The sequence below is a fragment of the Rhincodon typus genome, chromosome 35 (assembly GCF_021869965.1).
Source record: "Rhincodon typus isolate 14 chromosome 35, sRhiTyp1.1, whole genome shotgun sequence".
NCBI classification, from domain to species: domain Eukaryota; kingdom Metazoa; phylum Chordata; class Chondrichthyes; order Orectolobiformes; family Rhincodontidae; genus Rhincodon; species Rhincodon typus.
The window spans coordinates 13,086,109-13,106,642 of NC_063366.1; the positions used below are offsets into that span (position 1 = coordinate 13,086,109).

General features: G+C 45.9%; 2 protein-coding genes across 2 annotated transcripts in view; both read left to right on the forward strand.

Annotated features, from left to right (window-relative positions):
- Window positions 1-257: 257 nt before the first annotated feature.
- On the forward strand, window positions 258-14,574 carry ppp1r11 (protein phosphatase 1, regulatory (inhibitor) subunit 11). The gene is made up of 4 exons (XM_048616744.1): window positions 258-405; window positions 8,070-8,318; window positions 9,697-9,805; window positions 13,228-14,574. The coding sequence occupies exons 2-4, from the start codon at window positions 8,220-8,222 to the stop codon at window positions 13,422-13,424; spliced, it is 405 nt and encodes a 134-aa protein (XP_048472701.1). The 5' UTR covers window positions 258-405; window positions 8,070-8,219; the 3' UTR covers window positions 13,425-14,574.
- A 3,393-nt stretch (window positions 14,575-17,967) lies between these two features.
- The window catches only part of vars2 (valyl-tRNA synthetase 2, mitochondrial), a 23,765-nt gene continuing 21,198 nt past the window's right edge, over window positions 17,968-20,534 (forward strand). Inside the window, exon 1 of the mRNA XM_048616519.1 lies at window positions 17,968-18,024. Within this exon, the coding sequence (XP_048472476.1) occupies window positions 17,968-18,024 (57 nt within the window). The remainder of the gene's footprint in view (window positions 18,025-20,534) is intronic.

Below are 20,534 nucleotides of genomic sequence, written 5' to 3' on the forward strand. Positions count from 1 at the left end.
TTCTTCTTCTTCTCCTCGTTTCAAACCTCCCCCTTCCTGCTGCTTGTCGGTTTTCTGTGAGTTGTTGGGGAAGATGGAGGAGGGGGGGGGGGAACAGCATCCTTTTCCTTCAAGTGGAAGGTTTTGGTTTGGGTTCGGCCTGGGCAGGGACCCAACCGCCTCAAACATGGCGCCGGCCGCGGCCGTCACGTGACAGCCCGGAAGGCAGGGGCGGGGGGGGGAGCGCCCACCGGAACCGGAAGGACGGACGGACGGACTGACTGACTGACGGACGGACTGGTGCGGCGGTTGGGATGGGGGAAGGAGATAGGCGACGTACCGTGGGGTGCGTCCTCCCCCCCACACACACTTCCAGGGCGATAGGGAAAGGTCTGGAAGATGGAGGCAGAGTGAGTGGAGGCTCAGGTAATAAAGTGCACGAACACGCAGCCTTTGCCTGCAAAATAATATAACTGCAAGCTGTAATTTACTGTGTCATCCCGCAGGACGGGCAATGTATCCATTGGCTTATTTCCTGTCAATTTAAAAATGCTAAAATAAGAATAACGTGCATTATGCCAGAGGTGTTAATCATGTCTTGTCAGTGTAGATGCATTTAACAGAGAGAGAAACAATGCATGTTCGCATTCGTGCTTGTAAATTTATAAAGTAATATGTGCATAATGGAAACATGCCAATATATTGTTTTATTAATTTAATGATTTAACCCAGTTGCAGGAAAGTTTTTTTTTTGTTTAAAAACAAAATGAATTCTACAGTGCAATAATGTTATTGTGCTCATCAATCAAGATAAGTGCATTAAGTTCTTGGAATGAACTGAGATGGTTGATTTTGGATTGGTGTGGACGTGGATTTTTGAGAGGAGCTTTGGTAAGATGTATTGTAATACATTTGTTAGCAAAGATAAAAGCCCTCGAGGTGAAACCACCTGTCAGTGTTGGTATGAAATTGAATATGGGACAGAGAGCCACCATTTGATTTGATTTGATTTGATTTACTATACTATTGTCATGTACTTATGTACAATGAACAAATTTGTGTGCAGTTCAGGTAGATCATACCATACAAAGGTTGTAGGGTGATAGAACAGGGTGAGGAGTACAATGTTACGACTGCAGAGAAGTGGAGCAAAAAGCAAGCAAGTAGATTTAAGCGAATATTGTAAGTAATTTTAACAGGCTTAGAACTGAGGTTTAAAAGAGTTGAACGATTGTTAAGAAGTGTGAGAATAAGATCTGTTGTAAGGAGCTCACAAAGGGTCACCATGTGTCAGTGCCATCTTGAATCCAGTACTGCTCACTCTTTGCGATTGTGGCTGGTTCTGATAGTGATCTCAACTCCACCTTCCTGCTTTATCCTCTCCCTCATCTCCCTGAAACATGTATGTAGTAATGAATCTTGGATAAATAAAAGGGAAATAAGTAGAGGGCTCCAGGAAAAGGGCAGTAGAATGGGCTAATCTAATGCTCTTTCAAAGTGGGATGTTCAGCTGAAAGGGTCTCGTTTTGTGCTGTATCATTTCTCAATTGTGTGAGCCAACCGTTAGAAATAATGTATAATTGAAAGAAACGGATCCTTTTAAGTATTCTGAATTCCTCCATCAGATCACATTTCCATTATGGACACCACATCTCTTCGTGTTAGCCTCTAGGTGTAGGTGCATCTCTGATTCAGTAAAATGATCCCAGTCTTTAGAAAGTTGTGTGACGAAGGAGGGTTATATAAAAATTTTGTTCCCTTTGAATGTGTTTTTAAAATGACACATTAAAATGGATTTCAATATTAAAAGGATTTGATAGGATAGATGCAGAGAGACGATCTCCTCAAGTAGAGCAAAATGATGACAGTAACATTTCTTTAATGTAATAAAACACACAGGGCTGCTCCTTAGGAGTTTTTTGAAGTAACATTTGACAGCAATCCACATAATCATCTTGCAGCAGATTGCTGAAAGTCTAATCAAACCGGTAGGGTTGAAGGAGTATCCAAAAGGAAGAAGGACAGACAGAGGGGTTGGGAGTGTAGAATCCCAAAACTTTTGACTGCAGGCAACTGAAGGCATGGCTGTTTAGCAGGGGAATGACTCTAAAATCTGAGTGAACAAGAGGCTGCAATTAGAGGGTCACAGATATCTGAGGCACAGACTTAAAATTAGTTAAACCATTAAGGGTGGAAATTAGGAAGTTAAATAAAGGTGTGAAGGGTCGTGGAGTTGACGTACAGAGAGGTTGGATCTGATTGAATGGTGCACAGGCTGGAGGGAGTGAAGGACCACCACGAGCTCCCCTCCAAACCACTCACCAAAGTGACCTAGAAGTATACTGCTGTGCCTTTATCAAGGTTGGTTCAAAATCCTGGAACTTCCTCCCTTATAGGTTTGTGGGTCTACCTACATCGATGGCTTACCACCCCCTGCTCAATTAGGTGTATAGGCAATAAAGTCTGGCCTTGACATTGATTCCTGCACTTCCATAAAATGTTTAAATCAACCCTCTAACAGTTTGTCTGCTTAACTGCTCTTGCTTCCAAATTTGGTGCACAGATTTCCAGTAAAACATTTACTTTCTCCTACTGTGGCCATTCCCCTTTGTAGAGCCTGGGATGCTTGTTCCTTAAAATCTCAGGGACCCAGACTTGCATGTATCTGGTGCACAGCTAATTTAGTCAGGAAGTGTTAGGTCCCACTTTCTTCTGGCAAAATCACCCACTGCTCCAGGTTCAGTTGCTCTGATTCAGGATAGCTGCTGAGCCATATGCACCTCCTCTCCCGTTGAAAGAAGGAAACAGTTTTCGTGGCAACTTGCCTGGTGTTTGACCTTGTTACATCCGCCAAGTCCTTGCAGCAGCTCAAAGCCCTGCCCATCTTCTCCACAGCTCCGTGCTTTGACCCGCGCTCTCTTGTCCGGGCTTCCCAAACCTGCCGTGGCACTGCACCAGAATTTCAAAGGATGTCTTCAGCAGCCGTAGACCAGGGGCTGACTTTTCTTTTCCCTTCCCCACTGCCCTGCAAACTCGTTTACAACCACCACACTCCTCCAATACCCGACTTGATGGGACTGACAAAACCCCAGATCCCACCTGACTGGTAAATTTGCAGCATGGGTTCTTCCCCGGTCCCTGCACCAGGGCCTCCCAGACGTATTCCTGACTCAATGCTGTTTTAATATCCAGGCCTCATCTCATGTGACTCCAGAATAAAATTTGCAGTGGGTTGTTGTTTACTGGGATCAGGCCTGGAGGAATACATGTCGACATCAGGTCAGAAGGTGTGATTTAAAATTCCTGGGTTGGCTCTGCAGGAAGTAAAGAAGCACCATGTGCTGTGGATTTAAGCAGGTACTGGGCCTCCAAGATCAGAGGATGAGGCTGTGCTTACCATCAGACGAAACAGATGCAAGCATTTGAAGGGAGACTGAGCTACGGAAACTCAGTTTCAGAGTTTGCAACCCCAGGATCGCAACCCACAGTAGTTTTGGGATCTCCTCTGTCTCACCCGCACTACGGTGTTACTGATGGGAGTATTCTTCCTCCTCCGGCCTGCTCGTGTTTTCTGATTGCAACATCCCCAACATGAGATCAGCCCCTGTCTGTACACTGACCTCTATGTGCCTGCCACTCCCCATTCCTGTACTGTCTCTGTGTTATCAGGCAGCTCACATGATGTCCAGGTGAAAGCAACAAGCTGAGAACTCAGTGATTAAAGAATTTGGGTGCAGAGGGGCCAAGGAGGAGATCCTTTAATCCAATCAATTGGTTTAAAATACACCAAGAATTACTTCAAGAAAGTACCTTTGGAAAACAAGATCAAACAGTGGTGGCAAGATGCCACGTCCCAGCATGTAGGAATTTGTGGAGAGAGCTGTGATTCTGCGGTGAGTGTCTATAAGTGAAGCAATGTTGGCTTGGGGTTGTTTGATTGGAATTCGAAGCGCAGTGATGTATTAAAGAGTGGGAGAGTTACCAAGGGTTGGTGGGGGGTATTTTGATCCAGGAGGCAGTCACAATGCAGTACAGCATTCCCTCAGTAATGTCCCCAGTAGTGTCAGCCTTTGATTTTTGTATTCAAGACCTGGATTGAGTTTGGAAAATGGACCTTCCCAACTCAGAGGCAAGAGCCCTAACAACCGAGCCATTGCTAACAACTCGAAGGGTAGCACCTTTTGTCTTAGTTATCACCTCTGCCTTGAGTTAGAAGGTTTCAGGTTCAAGACCTTGAGTGCAAAAGTAAGGAAAAATTCAAAGTTTAAAGTGCCATCAAGCACAGTAGTGTTATAAGTAACTTGCAGCAAGATGTGTCAGTGAGGTACCAAAAGGTTAGCAATCGTAAAAGGGTGTTCGTGACTACTCTGCTTATAAGTAGACACAACGTTAGACAGGAAATCAGAGGAGCACATAACATGGGCAATGAAGTAATCCTGGGAGATTTTTAACTTACTTCATACTCTGCAAACCAAATTGTTTAAAAACATCTCTGAACACACTCAAGCAATTTCCTATCACATTATGTTGAGGAACCCATTAGGGTTGAGGCTTTTTTAGATGTTGTATTGATGTTGCGGTCATTATAATCTTTAAAGCTTTGTGACTGTGGATCAGCAATGGCAAACATTTGAGAGATAATTCTGAACTGCACCTTCGTAGCGCAATTATGGTGAAGAAAAAGAGACAACGTTATTGTTGACCGATGAAGTAGTGTATAGTGCAGATTGGGAGGGTTTTGTGCCTAAACTTGTGAATGATGTGATGATAGGCAATTGGTGAGGAGGACAAAGTTTTCAAGGGGATATAGATAGGTGATGGGCCAAAAATTTGGCTGACAGAGTGTAATGTGGGAAAATGTGAGGATGTTCACTTTGCGATGAATAGAAATACGGAATATTATTTTAATGGAGGGAAATGAAATCTTTGCCATAGCATGGAAGAGTACTCGGTAAAAGACAGGTTTGTATTCCTGCAGCTTCTTTCAAACATACGGATTAGAAGTGGGGTAGGCCGTTCAACTCCTCCAAGCCTGCTCTCTCAGTTGGGGCACGCTGAGTTGGTCCTTGAGATGAGCGGGTTGTCCTAAGATCTGAGGCTGAGCAAATTGGAGCTGCATTTTCACTATGATCTCACTGAAATATGTTTAACCTTTGCTCATAAGACAATCCCCTCCGTACCAGGGATAATACCAGTGAACTTTCTCTGATCTGCCTCCAATGAAATAATATCTTTCCTTAAATAAGGGGACCAAAATTGCTGTCATGTGGTCTCAACCAGCATACTGTACAATGGCAGTACAGACTTCCGTACTCTTATACTGCAACTCCCTTGAAATAAGGGCCAACGTTCCATTAGCCTTCCTGATTACCTGCTGCCCCTGGGTGCTGGCTTTCTGTGTTTCATGTGCAAGTATCCTCCAGTCCCTTTGTGTTACAGCTTTCTCCATTTAAATAATGCTGTGCACTTGTTGTCCCTTCCAAAATAAACAACTTCGCATTTTCCCACATTATACTCCAGTTGCCACCTTATTGTCCATTTACTTAACCTATCAGCATGTCTCTGTAAACTATTTGTGTCCTTCTACCTTTCCACCTGTTTTTTGTCATCTGCAAATCTGACTACAGCACATTATCTTGCTTCCTCCATGTCATTTAATATATATTGTAAACAGTTGCGGTCCCAGCATTGATCCCTGTGGAACCCCACTGGTGACAGGTTGCTAACCTGTAAAAGAAACCCCTGTCCCCACTCACTGTTTCCTGCCAATTCTGTGTCCGTGCCAATATGCTACCTCCAACACCATGGGCTCTTATGACTTAACCTTTTGTGAGGTACCTTGTCAAAAGTATTCTGGAAGTCCAATACAACACATCTACTGGTTCCCCTCTGGTTGAGGCTTCCTTGAAAAACTCTAATAAATTATTCAGACACAATTTCCCTTTCCTGAAGCTGTGCTGGCTCTGCTCGACTAGAATCTGATTTTCCAAATGTTCTACTATTGTTTCCTTAATTGATTCCAATACTTTTCCAACAATAGATAGTAGGCTAATCAGCCTGCAGTTATCTGCTTTTTTTTTCCTTCCTCCCTTTTTGAATAGGGGTGTCACATTGGCAGTTTGCAAATCCTCTGGTACTTTTCCAAAAACCCTTGGATTCTGGCGAATTACAATCAGTACATCCACTGGCTGTGTAGCTGCCTGTTTTAGGAGCCTAGGATACAAACCATCAGGGCTAGGGGACTTATCAGCCTTTAGCCCCATGATACTTGTAATACTACCTCTCTAGAAGCATAGAATGCCTACAGTGTGGAAGCAGGCCATTCAGCCCATTGGGTCCACACTGACCCTCGGAAGAGCATCCCACCCGGACTTGCCCCTTACCCTACCCCTGCATTTCCCTCCCTAGACACGATGGGCAATTTAGCATGGCCGATCCACCCTAACCTACACGTCTTCGGACAGTGGGAGGAAACCAGAGCACCCAGAGGAAATCCACGCAGACACGGGGAGGATGTGAAAACTCTACACAGACAGTTGTCCAGGGCTGGCATCGAACCCGGGTCCCTGGCGCTGTGAGGCAGCAGTGCCACCCCTAAAATCAATTATGGGATGTGGATGTCATTGGCTGGGTCAGCATTTCACACCCATCCCCAGTTGCTAAGAGTCAACCATGGTGGCTGTGGGTCTGAAGTCACATGTAGGCCAGACCAGGTAAGGATGGCAGTTTGAGTATATCAGATGGATTTCTCCCACTAACAATCATCAAGCTGTTAATTCCAGATTTTCTTTCCCCCACTATCTGTCGTGGTAGGATTCGAACCTGGGACTCTCGGGTCTATGGATTAATAGTATAACGATAATAGGCTGTCGCCTCCCCTACCTCCCTGTCTAGTGATGAGGGTAGTACTTCACTCCTCTGCTGAATTCTTTTGTATTAATGAGATGTTTGAAGTATCTTCCACTGTAAACACTGACGCAGTACATTTGTTTAACTCCTCTGCTATTTCTTTGTTCCCCAAAACCATCTGAGCAGATTTATTTTCGCAGCGGCCTGCGTTCACTTGGATCTCTGCCTTCCGTTTTTTTGTAATATATTTATGGAAGTTCTTATTGTCAGTTTTCATTCCTTGCTAGCTTGCCCTCGCGGCTTGCTTGCTTTCTCTCTCCTCATGATGTCTTTAGTCCTGCTTTCGTGGATTCTGAATTTATCCCAGTCTTCAAAGATGCCACTGACTTTTGCCTCCTTAAAGGGCTGCAAGCCTTTGGAATTCACTAACCTGAGGAATTGTTCCACGGTTGGATATACTTAGGACTGTGATAGCCAGATGTTTGGTCACTCGGGGAACTGATGGTTAAGGGAAGTGGAGTTGAAGCAGCCACGATCCTATTGAATGGGGGAAGCAGGCACAAAGGACTATCTGGTCTGTTCTCCTCTACGTTTATAGCCTTGTGAAACTCTGCCCTAGTGTTTTGGAGATAACAGTCTCTTTAAAAGCTAAACGGTAATCTATGAGCAGATAACAGCATGATAGGAGGAGAGACAGACGGTTAATTATTAATTTATGTGATGAAGATTGCATGCTGAATGCTGGCTGAGCTGAGCAGGAGCCAAGATTTTGCATCCAACAAATAAAAATGGTTGCAGGGTTCCTGTGGCGCAGTGGTAATGTCTGTAGCTCTGAGCCAGAAGGTCGGAGTTCAGGCCCAACCTCCTGCATGCATGGACCACTGATGTGTGCCATAGCATATCCCAGCAGGCTGTTTTTAAAGGAATGGCTTAAACAGTGTGCAACCAATTAGCCTCAGCGGTGGCAAATTCACGGTGTGAATGTATTGCAAAACAAGAGGTTGTTCCACAAGGTGGAGTGTAGAAACAAGTTCAACTGAGTTCTGCCCCTCAATATAATCCCTGTACACGAGAGAGCTGATGATTGTAAACAGTGATGTGCTGGTTTTATTCTTTATTCTTGTGGATGATTATCTGTTGTGCATGTGATTGACTTGAAGGCTGCATTGTGATCCAGGCGTGTTTCCCCGAGAAGGTTGGCTCACTGTGTCTCTGCTCTTTCCCTCTTGTCTCTCTGACAGAAAGTAGCTTCCCCAGAGTCTGCTTGCTGCAGAATCCAGCTCATCCCCTGTCTGTGTCGCGGGCCGTGGTGGCGTTGGGGGGAGAGAGAGAGAGAGAGAGAGAGAGAGAGAGCAAGCGCTGCGGCAGCTTCCACCTGGCTGAGGGTTTAAATGGAGCGGGAGATCGAGCGCGGCGCCATGGCGGAGTCAGCAGCAAGCACAACTTCAACCGTCACCGAGACGGTGGATGGAAACCAGCCCGCAGACGTGGTGAGTGGGTCTGGAGACAGGGACCGTGGCGCACAGCGAACCGGTCTGAGCGGCTGTTAGTCAGGGGGTCAAAGTAATTGGCTCGGGACAGATCAAACAGGCTGACGCCCGCCCTGATTCGTCCACTGGTGAGAGTAGGACTCCAGAGGGATCACCTCTTTAAGGAGTAGGGAAGTCTTGGAATTCCTTTGGTGCCTTTCACCGTCGCAAATGTCCTGGAGTGTTTGCCGGGCAGTGAAGTGCCTTTTCCACTTATATTGTTGGAAGCCAGGCTGGGGCACATTCGGCACTGCAGAATCCCAGGAACCGCGTGACCTGGTGGCCACATAAATCTGCTGGGGTGATGTTGGTTTGAGGGGTATAGGTTGGCCAGGGAACCAAGGAGAAACCCCACTCTTATATTCTTCGAAATAAGAGGCACAGAGATGTACAGCACAGAAACAGACCCTTTGGTCCAACTCGTCCATGCTGACCAGATATCCTAAATTAATCTAGTCTCATTTGCCAGAGTTTAACCCATATCCCTCTAAATCCTTCCGATTCATATAGCCATCCAGATGCCTTTTAAATGTTGTAACTGTACCAGCCTTCTCCACTTCCTCTGGCAGCACGTTCCATACACACACCACCCTCTGCGTGAAAAAGTTGCCCCTCAAGTCCCTTTTAAATCTTTCCCCTCTCATCGTAAACCTATGCCTTCTAGATTTTGGAACCCCCCTACCCCAGGGAAAAGACTTGGCTCCTCATCTTATCCATGACCCTCATGATTTTATAATCCTCCATCAGGTCACCCCGCATCTTCCGATGCTCCAGGGAAAACAGCCCCAGCCTATTCAGCCTCTCCCTATAGCTTAAACCGTCCAGTCCCGGCAACTTCCTGGTAAATTTTTCTGAGCCCTTTCAGGTTTCACAACAACTTTTCTCTATCCAAGAGACCAGAATTGAACGCAGTACTCCAAAAGTGGTCTCACCAGTGTCCTGTACTGCCGCAACATGACCTCCCAACTTCTATACTCAATGCACTGACCAATAAAGGCAAGTATACCAAACACTGCCTTCATCACCCTGTCTACCTGTGACTTCAGAGACCGTGGGGGTCGTCTTTCCCTTCTGAGAGAGGAGCCTCAGTTTGTCACCGCTTCAGAAAGAGGGCAGCTCCTCTGACAGTGCAGCACTCCCCTCTAATGCCACGCCAGGAGCATTGGCCAGGGTTTGGCGCTCGGGTCTCTGGGTTGGCATGGAACTGTTTGGCGAGAGTGCGTCCCGGCAAGTCCCACCCGATAGCGCTGGGCGTGGCCGGGGAGTGACTCTTCAGTCTGTTGAATGGTGGTTGCCTTGTCTGGCAATGCAACGTCCACTGATGAGCTCCTTTCTGCAGGAGAACCGCAGCATCACCATTAAACTGAGGAAGCGCAAGACCAACAAGAAGGTGGAGTGGACGAGTGATACCGTTGACAACGAGCATCTGGGCCGTCGCTCCTCCAAGTGTAAGTATCCCGATTGCAGGTTTCCAGTCCAGACACAGCGATGCAGGCCTTCACTCCACTAATTCCACCTTGGCAGTAAAGCCCAGAGGGCAGTGAAAGAGAACTTTCCCTTGTTTTAACACCGATCTGGAATGCAGTGCTTGAAAGGGCAGAGGGAACAAATTCAACAATAACTTTTCTTTTTCCCCAAAAAGAAACACTTGAAGGGGACAGTGTTTACAAGGGTATTTGGTAAGAGCGTGGGGGGGGGCTTTTTATTTCACGCGGTGTGTCTTGCTGGCTCAGCCAGTATCTGTTCCCAATCCCTAATTGCCCCGGGACCAGTGACGGTGAGCCGTCGTCTTAAAACGTAAATGTGTACGTAAACTCCACTCCCTCTTTTTCTACGGCGTGGCTAAGGTCAAGGCACATTCTCTCAAACAGGAAAGCAGGGCAGACAAAACAAAAATCCGGATCTCCCTGGATGAAGGAGATAGAAATCAAGGTAAAGAAGAAAAAAAATGTGTTTACGTTGAGCGTTATGCAATTATGAACCGAGCTAAATACAAAATATTCAGGAAGAAGTTGGGGGGATAAAAAGCAAATAAGAGAAGTAAAGAGGGGTTTATGAAAAAAGACTGGTAACCACCATCAAGGGGAATTCCGAAGTATTGAAGAGACACAAAAATAGTGTAAGGGTGGTAAAAGGAGCAGGGATGAATAGGCCCCAAAAAGGGAACATCATAACGTTTTACAGAATCGTTACAGTGCAGAAGGAGGCCATTGGGCCCATCATGTGTGCACTAGCCATAGCGTGGAAACAGAACCTTCATGCCGACCATAATTCCAAACTAAACTAGTCCCACCTGCCTGTGACTGGCCCAGATCTCTCCAAACGTTTCTTATTCATATACTTATCCAAGTGTCTTTTAAACGTTGTAACTGTACCTGCATCCACCACTTCCTCTGGAAGTTCGTTCCACACGCGAACCACTCTCTGTGTGTAAAAAGAAAAACTGCCCCTCATGTCCTCTTTAAATTTTTCTCGTCTCACCCTAAAAATATGCCTCTTAGTCTTTAAACCCCCCCACCCTGGGGAAAAGGCACCTGCTATTCACCTTATCTATACCCCTCATGATTTTGTAAACCTCTATTAGGTCACCCCTCAACCTGTCTAGATCTCTGAGCATTTTGATTTTGACATTTAAAACTTTGGCTTTTCCTCCCGCACATTATTTCTCTTTGATTAATCATCCATTGCCCTCTTGAATGTGTCATTTGAATTTTCTTCCAATGCATGTTCAGACAGTACATTCCAGACCCAAACTACTCGCTTTGAAAATTTTTTCATTCTTGTCTTGCATTTTGCTTCTTCTGCAAATCACTTTAAATCTACACTCCCTCACTCTTGATCCTTTTACAAGCAAGGACAGTTTCTCACTGTCTGCTCCCACAATTTAGACCTCCCTTCAATCAAATCTGCTTTCTCATCTCCAAGGAAAACAGTCCCAACTTCTCCAATCTAGCCTCAACTGAAGTGCCTTAACCATGGGTTCGTTCTCATTCCAATGCATCTACGTCCTTCCAATGGTGTGACTGCCAGGCCCTGTACACGGTATTTCTGTTGAGAGCTAACTGGTAATCTGAAAGGTTACAGAGAAAGTGTGGGAGAATGGCACTAAGCTATAATGTTCGTTTGGAGAGTTGTTGTGGACACAATGAGCTGAATGGCCCTCTGATTTTCCAAGTTGCATACACTTTACAATAGGTGAAGGAAAGAGAGAGGAGTCTCTGTACTGAGTCTCGTCAGCTCATCTGCTGCTCAGCTTCTCATTCACGTCTTTGTTATGTCTAGATGTGATAGTTCAGGCTGGTCTCCCACATTCTTCCCTCTGTAAGACTTGGGATCATTCCAAATTCTGCTGCGTATGTTGGTTTTCAGTCAAGCAATATCTTTAATTTTTATCTTTCTTTGCAAATACCCCCATCACATGCTCCATTTATCTAATTAAGTATACTCAAGGCCAAGAGAGGATTTTTAATCAGTCAGGGAACCATGGGCTTTTAGGGACAAGGCAGGAAAGTGGAGTTGAGGATTATCAGGTCAGGTATGTTCTCATTAAATGGCAGAGCAGACTCAATGAGCTGAATGTTCCTATGCCTTATGGTCTCGTTGCCCCTTCGTTATTGCTGTAATACCCTCCAGACCCATCCACAACCCACCAAGGTACCAGTCTTCATCTAATTCTGGCCTCTTGACCATCCCGTTTTTCCGTTGTTGTTGGCTGGAATTCCCTCCCTAAACCTCTCCTAGACCTCCCTGCGTCACTTTTCTCCTTTTTAAAAAAAGAAAACACCTTTAGGTTTTGTTTATGCAACCTAATCTCGTTTCGTAGCTCAGTGTATTGTTTCCCACATCTCAGGAACGTTAGAAGGCTCCTTTATTCTTTCATGGGGATGCTGGCGTCACTGCTGGAGCTGGTTTTTGTCCCGAATGGCCCTTGGACTTGGGGAGGCTCGTTGAGTTGTTTCAGAGGGAAGTCAGTGTCACAAGTAGCCCAGGCCAGATGAGGATGACTGATTCCCTTCACTGGAACGTGAGCGAAGCAGATGGATTTTTTTTAATGACAATTGATGATATAAATTACTGAGACTCCAGATTTTATTTTCAATTCATTGTACTCTGATCCCATGGGTGGTTAGTATGGGATTTGAAACAGTGTTTCCAGGGGGTTAACCTGGGATGACTGGTCTAGCAGCATTCCCACTATGCCACTATAAATGTAAGTTGCTGCATTTGTTGTTGCTCCCTGGTTCCAACGGTGGGAGATCGCGCTTTCTATCTGTGCGTCGACTCTCCGTCAGTGACCCCAGCTCCAAGCAGTGAAAGGGAAGCGTTTGATTTGACTTGTTGTTGTCACATGTACCTAGGTCCAGTGAAAAGTTTTGTTTTGCGTGGAGTACAAGCCATACCATACAGAAATGATAGGGTGATAGAACAGAGCGAGGAATAGAGAGTTACGGCTGCAAAGAAGGTGCGCAAAAAGCAAGGTCAACATGAGATTTGAAATTTAAGAGGTCCGTTCAGAAATCTAGTAACAGTGGGGAAGAAGCTGCTCTTAAACCTGTTGGTACATGTGTTTAAGCTTTTGTATCTTGTGCCTGACAGAAGAGGTTGGATGATATAACCAGGGTGAGAAGGGTCTTTGATGATGTTGGCTGCCTTTCCGCAGCAATGAGAAGTGTAGATGGAGTCAGTGGATGGAAGGTTGGCTGGTGTGATGGTCTGGGCTGTGTTCACAGCTTTCTGTTAGTGTCCTCCCCACACTGACCTCCCACCGACCCTCTGGATCAGGGGAAAGCACGTGCGAGGTGGGGTTGCTGTCGTGACATTTTTTTTTAATATAAACCAACCCCGCCCGCCCCCCCCTCGCTGTTTCCAGGCTGCTGCATCTACGAGAAGCCGAGGGCGTTCGGGGAGAGCTCGTCAGAGAGCGAGGACGAGGACGGCGGCTGCGGGAACGCGCACTGCGTCCGGGGACACAAGAAACCATTCCCTGGAGGAGCCCTGCACTCCACCGAGCACAACCACGGCGCCGAGCACTCGAATCACGGACTCAGCCAACCGCCGGAGAACTGATTGGGAGGGAGAGAGACTCGGGGATGGGGTGTGTTTTCGAGGGGGAAGCTGGAATGGATGGACGGACGGACGGATGAATGAAAGAGTATGGTTCTGGCGGAAGGCTTGCCCCCTCCGTACGGACCCACTCTCCCAATCTCTGTGTGACGGGACGACCTGACTCGAAGGGTCTTGATGCGAGGTTTGCTTTTGTTTTAGAGGAGAGGGTTTTTTTTTAATTTAAGAGAAAGCAGATCTGTAAATTCACGATGGCGTTTGTAAATTTATTTGAGGGGGAAACCTTTCGCTGCTTGGTGAGGGTCCTCGGATGGGGTGCATGCAGCGCACGGCGAGGGGGAGGGAGGGGGGTGGGGGCATGACCCGGTAATCAGGTTTGCACGAGGCAGATCACCTTTGGGCATTTTTTGTAATCGGTGGGAGGACTCGGGCAGAACCGAACCACTCTGTTCAGCAAACGCAGTGCAGGCGGGCAGAAACGCTCGGAGACCAGCCTCGGGCAGAATGTGGTTAGGATGGTGACGGTGTCATAGGAGCCACTGATTCGTTTGGTTGGGGGAGGGAGGGAAGGTGTGTGTCTACATTGGAGCATCACTATCCCAGTGGAGGGGTGGGGGTGTCCGTAATAGAGGGTCAGTGGGCCGATGGGTTGGTGGGGGGTGGAATGGAGGGTCATTGGCTTGATTTTGGGGGAGGGGTATCTGTAACGGAGGGTCACTGTCCTGATGGGAGGCGGGCTCTGTAATGAGGGGTCACTTGCCCAATGGAGGGGGGGGGTGTGTCTGTAACGGAGTGTCACTGTCCAGTTCAGTGGGCTTTGTAGATTGTGGTAGATCAAATCCGTGATGTTTGTATTTATTTTCCACGGGCTCTCTGTAATACTGGGGAATTATTCTCTGTCAGATGGAGAGGCTGCAGAGTCTGTGCACACGGTTTGGGCCAGCTGTTTGCTTTGTGGCTGAGAGATGTGCTTGAGACACAATCAGTGGTTGGGCTGAACTGAACTGCCTGCCCTCCCAATACCTGCAGGATGCCCGTACGGTGTGGTCCGATTCTGCTCTGCTTATGATCATTGTTACTGAGTGTTTAACACTGGGGGAGGTGATCCTTCACTGTAAGATGTACTAAAATAAACAGTCTTGCCGAACATAAATAAAAAAAAAGATGTGAACTTGGCTTGAACTTAGAAACTGGCCAGTGAGCAAGTCCCAATCATGAGGCTGGGGTATGAGAAAGGTGATCAAACAGTGTGATCAGCAGGTAGGGATCTGAACAGAATGAATCTCCTGGCGCAAAGATCTGCCCCATTGTGATTGAAGCCCTGCGTTCTTACACATCACTGTTGACAAATTCTGGTAGATACTGACGGATCTACAGAGAAAGAAAATTTCCTTAAATTTCACCCTCAGCTGCTGCTTCCCCCCCACCTACCGCCACACACTCGTATTCCACGTCTGCCTGTTCTGTCAGTTCTGCCCCCTTTGCTGGGAAACAGTGCAGATCATCTGATCGTTTCAGCTGTGCTGCTTGTGTGGGATCTTGCTGCGCTAAAATCGTGTTCCCACACCCCCGCCAATCACTGAATGCTAGAGGGACACCGAGGTGATGGTGGGTGGCGGGGGGAGGGATGGCCAGGAGCTTGGGAGATGCTGTTGCTACTGTGCACACCTGGGATTGGGTAACTATGAACCAAAGACTTGAACAGAGACCCACACCATCATTTCTCCATTTACTGCGGGGGGGGGAAGGGAGATAACTCCATCACCACCTGGACACTCTAAAGAAGACGGAAGGATAAGACTGGAGCAACGCCCTGGTACGGGCAGCACCTAACTCGTCGAAATTGTTAAGTGATAAGTGGCCACTTTGGAAGCCCCACATTTTAAGGTAAGTGGTGATCCTGAACTTTACAAATACAGGCATCTTGTGCAAAAACAAGGAAGCCGGGGAAACCGAGGATTGGATCCAATGTTGGGTGACGCACCCTAGGAACGGTGTAAAGGTTTTACAGGAGTAGGTAACCATTGGTTGAAAAGGGAAGTCAGGGACAGCATAAAAGCAAAAGCATGCAATGTGGTGAAGATTAATAGGAAGCCAGAGGATTGGGAAGCCTTTTAAAAACCAGCAGAGGATAACTTTAAAAAAAAGGCAATAACAGGAGAGAAGAGATGAACTATGAGGGTAAGCTAGCTAGAAATATAAAAGAATATTGCAAGCTTTTTTTTAAAACCAATGAGGAGGCTGCAGAAGGACAGGCCAGGACAGTGGGTAAAGGTAGAATACAATGTGGGAAAGTGTGAGGTTACTTTGGTTGGAAGAACAGAGACACAGACTATTTTTTTGAATGGGGAAAGGAAATCTGAAGCACAAAAGGGACTTGGGGGTCCTCGTTCCGGATTCTCTTAAGGTTAACAGCACATTCAGCTGGCAGTTAGGAAGACAAATGCAATGTTAGTATTCGTTTCAAGAGGACTAGATTACAAGAACGGAGATGTACTACTGAGGTTGTGTAAGGCTCTGGTCAGACCGGATTTGGAATGTAGTGAGCAGTTTTAGGTCCCGTATCTAAGGAAGGATGTGCTTGCCTTGGAGGGAGTCCAGAGGAGGTCTACAAAAATGATCCTAGGGATGAAGGGGCTTGTCATTATGAGGAGTGGTTAATAGCTCTGTGTTGGTACTTGATGGAGATAAAAGAATGGGCCTGGATAGAGTGAACGTAGAAAAGATGTTTACTCTAGTAGGAGAGATTAGAACCTAAGGGCACTGCCTCAGAATGAAGGGACAACATGTCAGAACTGAGATGAGAAATTTCTTCAGCCAGAGGATGGTAAATCTGTGGTTGCTGCAGAGGACTGTGGAGGCTAAGTCGCTGAGTATATTTAAGACAGAGATAGATTCTTGATTAGTAAGAGGATCAAGGGTTATGGGAGAAGCCACAAGAATGGGGTTGAGAAACATATCAGCCGTGATCGAATGGCAGAGCAGACTCAATGGGCCAAACAGCCTAATTCTGCTCCTATATCATGGTGTTATAACTGACTGTGGAAATGCTGAAGTTTTGTCTAATCTAACAGATATTAATTACAGCAAACTATTATCTACAAGCATCATATCCACAGGTACTACTTATAGAGTCATCCAGCTTGGAAACAGACCCTTCAGTCCAACTAGTCCATGCCGACTACATTCCCGAACTAAACTTGTCCCACTTGCTTGTGTTTGGCCCATGTCCCTCTAAAACCTTTCCTGTTCATGTACTTTTCCAAATGTCTTTTAAATGTCATAATTGTACCTACATTTGCACTCCCTCTGGCAGTTCATTCCACATACAAACCACTCTGTAACAAAGTTGCTCCTCATCCTTTTAATTGTCCTCTCACCTTAAAAATATGCCCCCCCAGTTTTGAGCTCCCCCACCCTAGGTTTTTGCTATTTACCTTATCGATGCCCCCCTTGATTTTATAAATTTCTGTGAGGTCACTTCTCAACATCCTATGCTTCAGTGAAAAAACTCCCAGCTTATTCAGTCTCTCCTAATAACTCAAACACTCCAGTCCTGGTAACATCCTGGTAAGTCTTTTCCTAACCCCCTCCAATTTAATAATATGTTTCCTATAGCAGGGTGACCAGCACTGGACACAGTACTCCAGAAGAAGCCTCATTTACCATCAATGGAATCTCCGTGGCCTAGCCCTTCCATGTCTTCGTCATGTCATAGAGTCAAAGGCTCAGAGAGACCTGCTGCACAGGAAAAGGCCCTTCGGCCCATCGAGTCTGTGCCAGCCAAAAACAAGCACCTAACTATTCTAATGCCATCTTCCAGCACTTGTCCCATAGCTTTGTATGCATTGGCATTGCAAGTGCATATCTAAATGCTTCTTAAATGTTGAGAGTTTCTGCCTTTACCACATTTACAGATGGTGAGCCTCGAGATGAATACAAAACTTTTGCTCACATCCCCTCTAAACCTTCTACCCTTTACTTTAAATCTATACTCCCCCCACCCCCCACCCCCACCCCTTTCCATCAAGGGGAAAAGTACTTGTCTGGGATAACATTAAACTATTAGATTACAGCAAAACAGCATTTACCCAATGGAGTGTCATGCTTCAAGTGACCTAAGCTATTATGAGACATTTATACGCTCAGGTCACATTCTAAGATAAGGCAATGACTCCGTGAGCCTGTCTCTTAAGGCAGACTTGCACAGCAACATCCTTTCCCTAATGGTAAGAACTTACCTCAAACACACACAGTTGGTTGTGCACAGGTATGTGATGTCAGTTACATAAGCAGATAGATCAGAGTTTCTAAGACTAACCTTTCAAAGTTCATTATAATGCTTTGGAGATTTGGCAACCTGTCTCTATCTGATGATTGTGCATCCATCTGGAGAGGTACATGTTGTTTCCTGAACTTATCTTACTGCCACGCGTGGTCACTCAACATCACTGACGATCATCATCCAAGTGTTATTCCTCATTATCTTCATTGGTCCGCTGTACGTTGATCTGAGCCAGCTTCTGATCTTTCATAATGGGGTACCATGACTTTGTATGGTTTGGGATCGTTGCACATTTTAGAAACTTCTGGTGGTATCCAGGTATTTTCTCTTCGGATTTCTAACTTGCATTGACTGCCCAGTGTGCAGTTCTACCTGCTCACTCGTTGTGTTTCTCTTTCATTTTGCTCTGCCTTTGAAGATGTTCTGTGTCTTAGAATGGTAAACCATTGGCTCCAGGGCAAGGTCAACCCCCACTGAATTGCCTTCTGAGCATTAACTGGTAATCCCTGCTCCACTGGTGGTGCACAGACCCTGCAGTTCTGAGGAAGGGTCACCGGACCCGAAACGTTAACTCTGATTTTTTCCTTCACAGATGCTGCCAGACCTGCTGAGCTTTTCCAGCAACTTCTGTTTTTGTTCCTGATTTACAGCATCCGCGATTCTTTCGGTTTTTATTAAAGCGAAAAGCTTGCTTTGCTCAAGACTTTAATGATTATTGATTTGAGAGTGTGTACCATATGTATCTACAAACCATTTCAGCACAGAAAATGGGGTGACAATGTGACAGGGTCATACCCACTGAGTACACCTATCTTGGAACTGATTTCCTGGTGTACTGTGGCACACTCAGACACTGTGCTTTCCAAGATACCAAATACATGTCAGCGATGGTCACCTTGCTCAGTTGTGAACCAATGTGAGATTTAGGGAAGCAATCTATCCCCAAGGCTGCAATCTTCCTCATCAGAACATAAGAAATTTCTTGAGGATCAGGAACAGGTAATTAAGCCCCTCGAGCCTGCTCCACCATTTAATACAATCGTGGCTGATCTCATCTCAGCCTCAACTCCACTTTCCTGCCTGCTCTTCCCGACCCCTTCAACCTATTTCTCATTAAAAATCTGTCTATCTCCTCAAACTTACTCATTGTCCTGGCTTCCAGACCCTTTGAGAGAAATGATTCTCCTCACCTCTGTTTTGAATCTGCTACCACCTAAGAGTTCTTGTTCTAGATTGCCCACGCGAGGAAACATTCACTTGATGTCCACTTTGTCAATTCCCTTTAGCATCTTATATGCTTCAACTAGAGTCACACAGCACAGAAACAGACCCTTCAGCCCAAACAGTCCATGCAGAACATAATCCTAAACTAAACTAGTCCCACCTGTCTGCTCCTGGTCCATATCCCTCCAAATTTTTCCTGTTCATGTACTTATCCATCTGTCTTTTAAATGTTGTAACCATACCTGCATCGAGCACTTCCTCAGGAAGTTCATTCCACATGTGAACTACCTCTGATCTCTCGTTCTCCTAAACTGCAGAGAGTATAGGCCTAAACAGCTCAATCTCTCTTCATAAGACAAACCCCTAAACTCTAGAATCAACCTGGCGAACGTGCATGATGAACTGTTGCTACTTTTGTCCGAGGAGCGGACAGAACCTAGTATGGTTGTAGAGGCTCCCTTCGCTGCTGAGTTTGACATATTTGGCTTGCCTTATTCATGAGTCATGGAATATTCTCGTTCATCCCAAGCTGTCCTGTAGATTCTCACACTAGCCATCATGTGCTTTCAACACCTATGTGTCCCTGGTGCAATGTAGACATAGTGCTCTGGTAATGGGATTTGTTGGTCCTTGAAAGTGGATCTGTCGTGATATACCAAGTCCAGGTCGATATGGTCAAATGGAAAGTAACTTCTCAGTTACTTCTTTGGTCACGGACGGTCAGATAGTAGTAATGATCCACTGCAAATCTCACAGTTGCTCATCTTCAACAGTTGCCACTCTGGCTCTTACCAAAGTCTAACAGATCAATCTTGAGAATGCCATCAACTGGTCTTTGTGTGGACTGGTGTAATGTGCTCAGCATTTCGGACAGAATCATCCTGGGACCTAGATCATATCTCACTTCACATTCTTGAAAGTCTTGTGTTAAGTTCTGCCACATTTGGGTGCGGTTTGAATCTCGGGTATTGTGACTACACTCAGATCTGTAAGCCTGAAACTGGTGTACAATTGGTATCTACCAGATAGAGGAAGTCAGGAAGACAAGATCAGCTTGTACTCAGGCAACACGTAGAATTGGTGATCCCTTACACACCATAAGAAGTTCCTTCATAGGCTGAACCATGGAACGCCACCTCCTGAGGCACATGCCTTTCAGGATGTGTACTGGCAAGATGCTTTCACAGGCTCCCATGTCAATTTTAACTACTGGCGTGTATCGTCCTGCCTCTTTCGGACATAATACATTAATGATTGTAAAAGTCTGTGATTGCTTTATTTTGTCAATTTATGTTGTGCGGTGTTAACACTATGGAAAGCTTGATCAGCTTCTGAAATGTGTCTATTGTTTGGTTGATTCTGGATCGCGCTGTGTTTACGTTTTGTGTTCATTCTTACCACTTACCTTGCCGTTGGTAAGGTGTTGTACCGTTTTGCTGGTCCCTTGTGTTTTGTTCTGGGGTCTGGCTTGGTCCTTCAGGCCAGAATTCTTGCAGTGCCACATCTTTATAGATGTACAACAAAAGCTGGCCAGCATTAGGCCAGGTGTTACACATTTTGTTTGCTCACATGCCTCGCTGACCATAGCAGTAGTGTTGCTACGC

Excerpts from the sequence above, each read along its gene's own strand:
- ppp1r11 (XM_048616744.1), top strand. The coding sequence starts at position 8,220 with ATGGAGCGGGAGATCGAGCGCGGCGCCATGGCGGAGTCAGCAGCAAGC. Across the intron at positions 8,319-9,696 it reads GAAACCAGCCCGCAGACGTG|GAGAACCGCAGCATCACCAT; the intron begins GTGAGTGGGTCT and ends TCCTTTCTGCAG. Across the intron at positions 9,806-13,227 it reads GGGCCGTCGCTCCTCCAAGT|GCTGCTGCATCTACGAGAAG; the intron begins GTAAGTATCCCG and ends CGCTGTTTCCAG.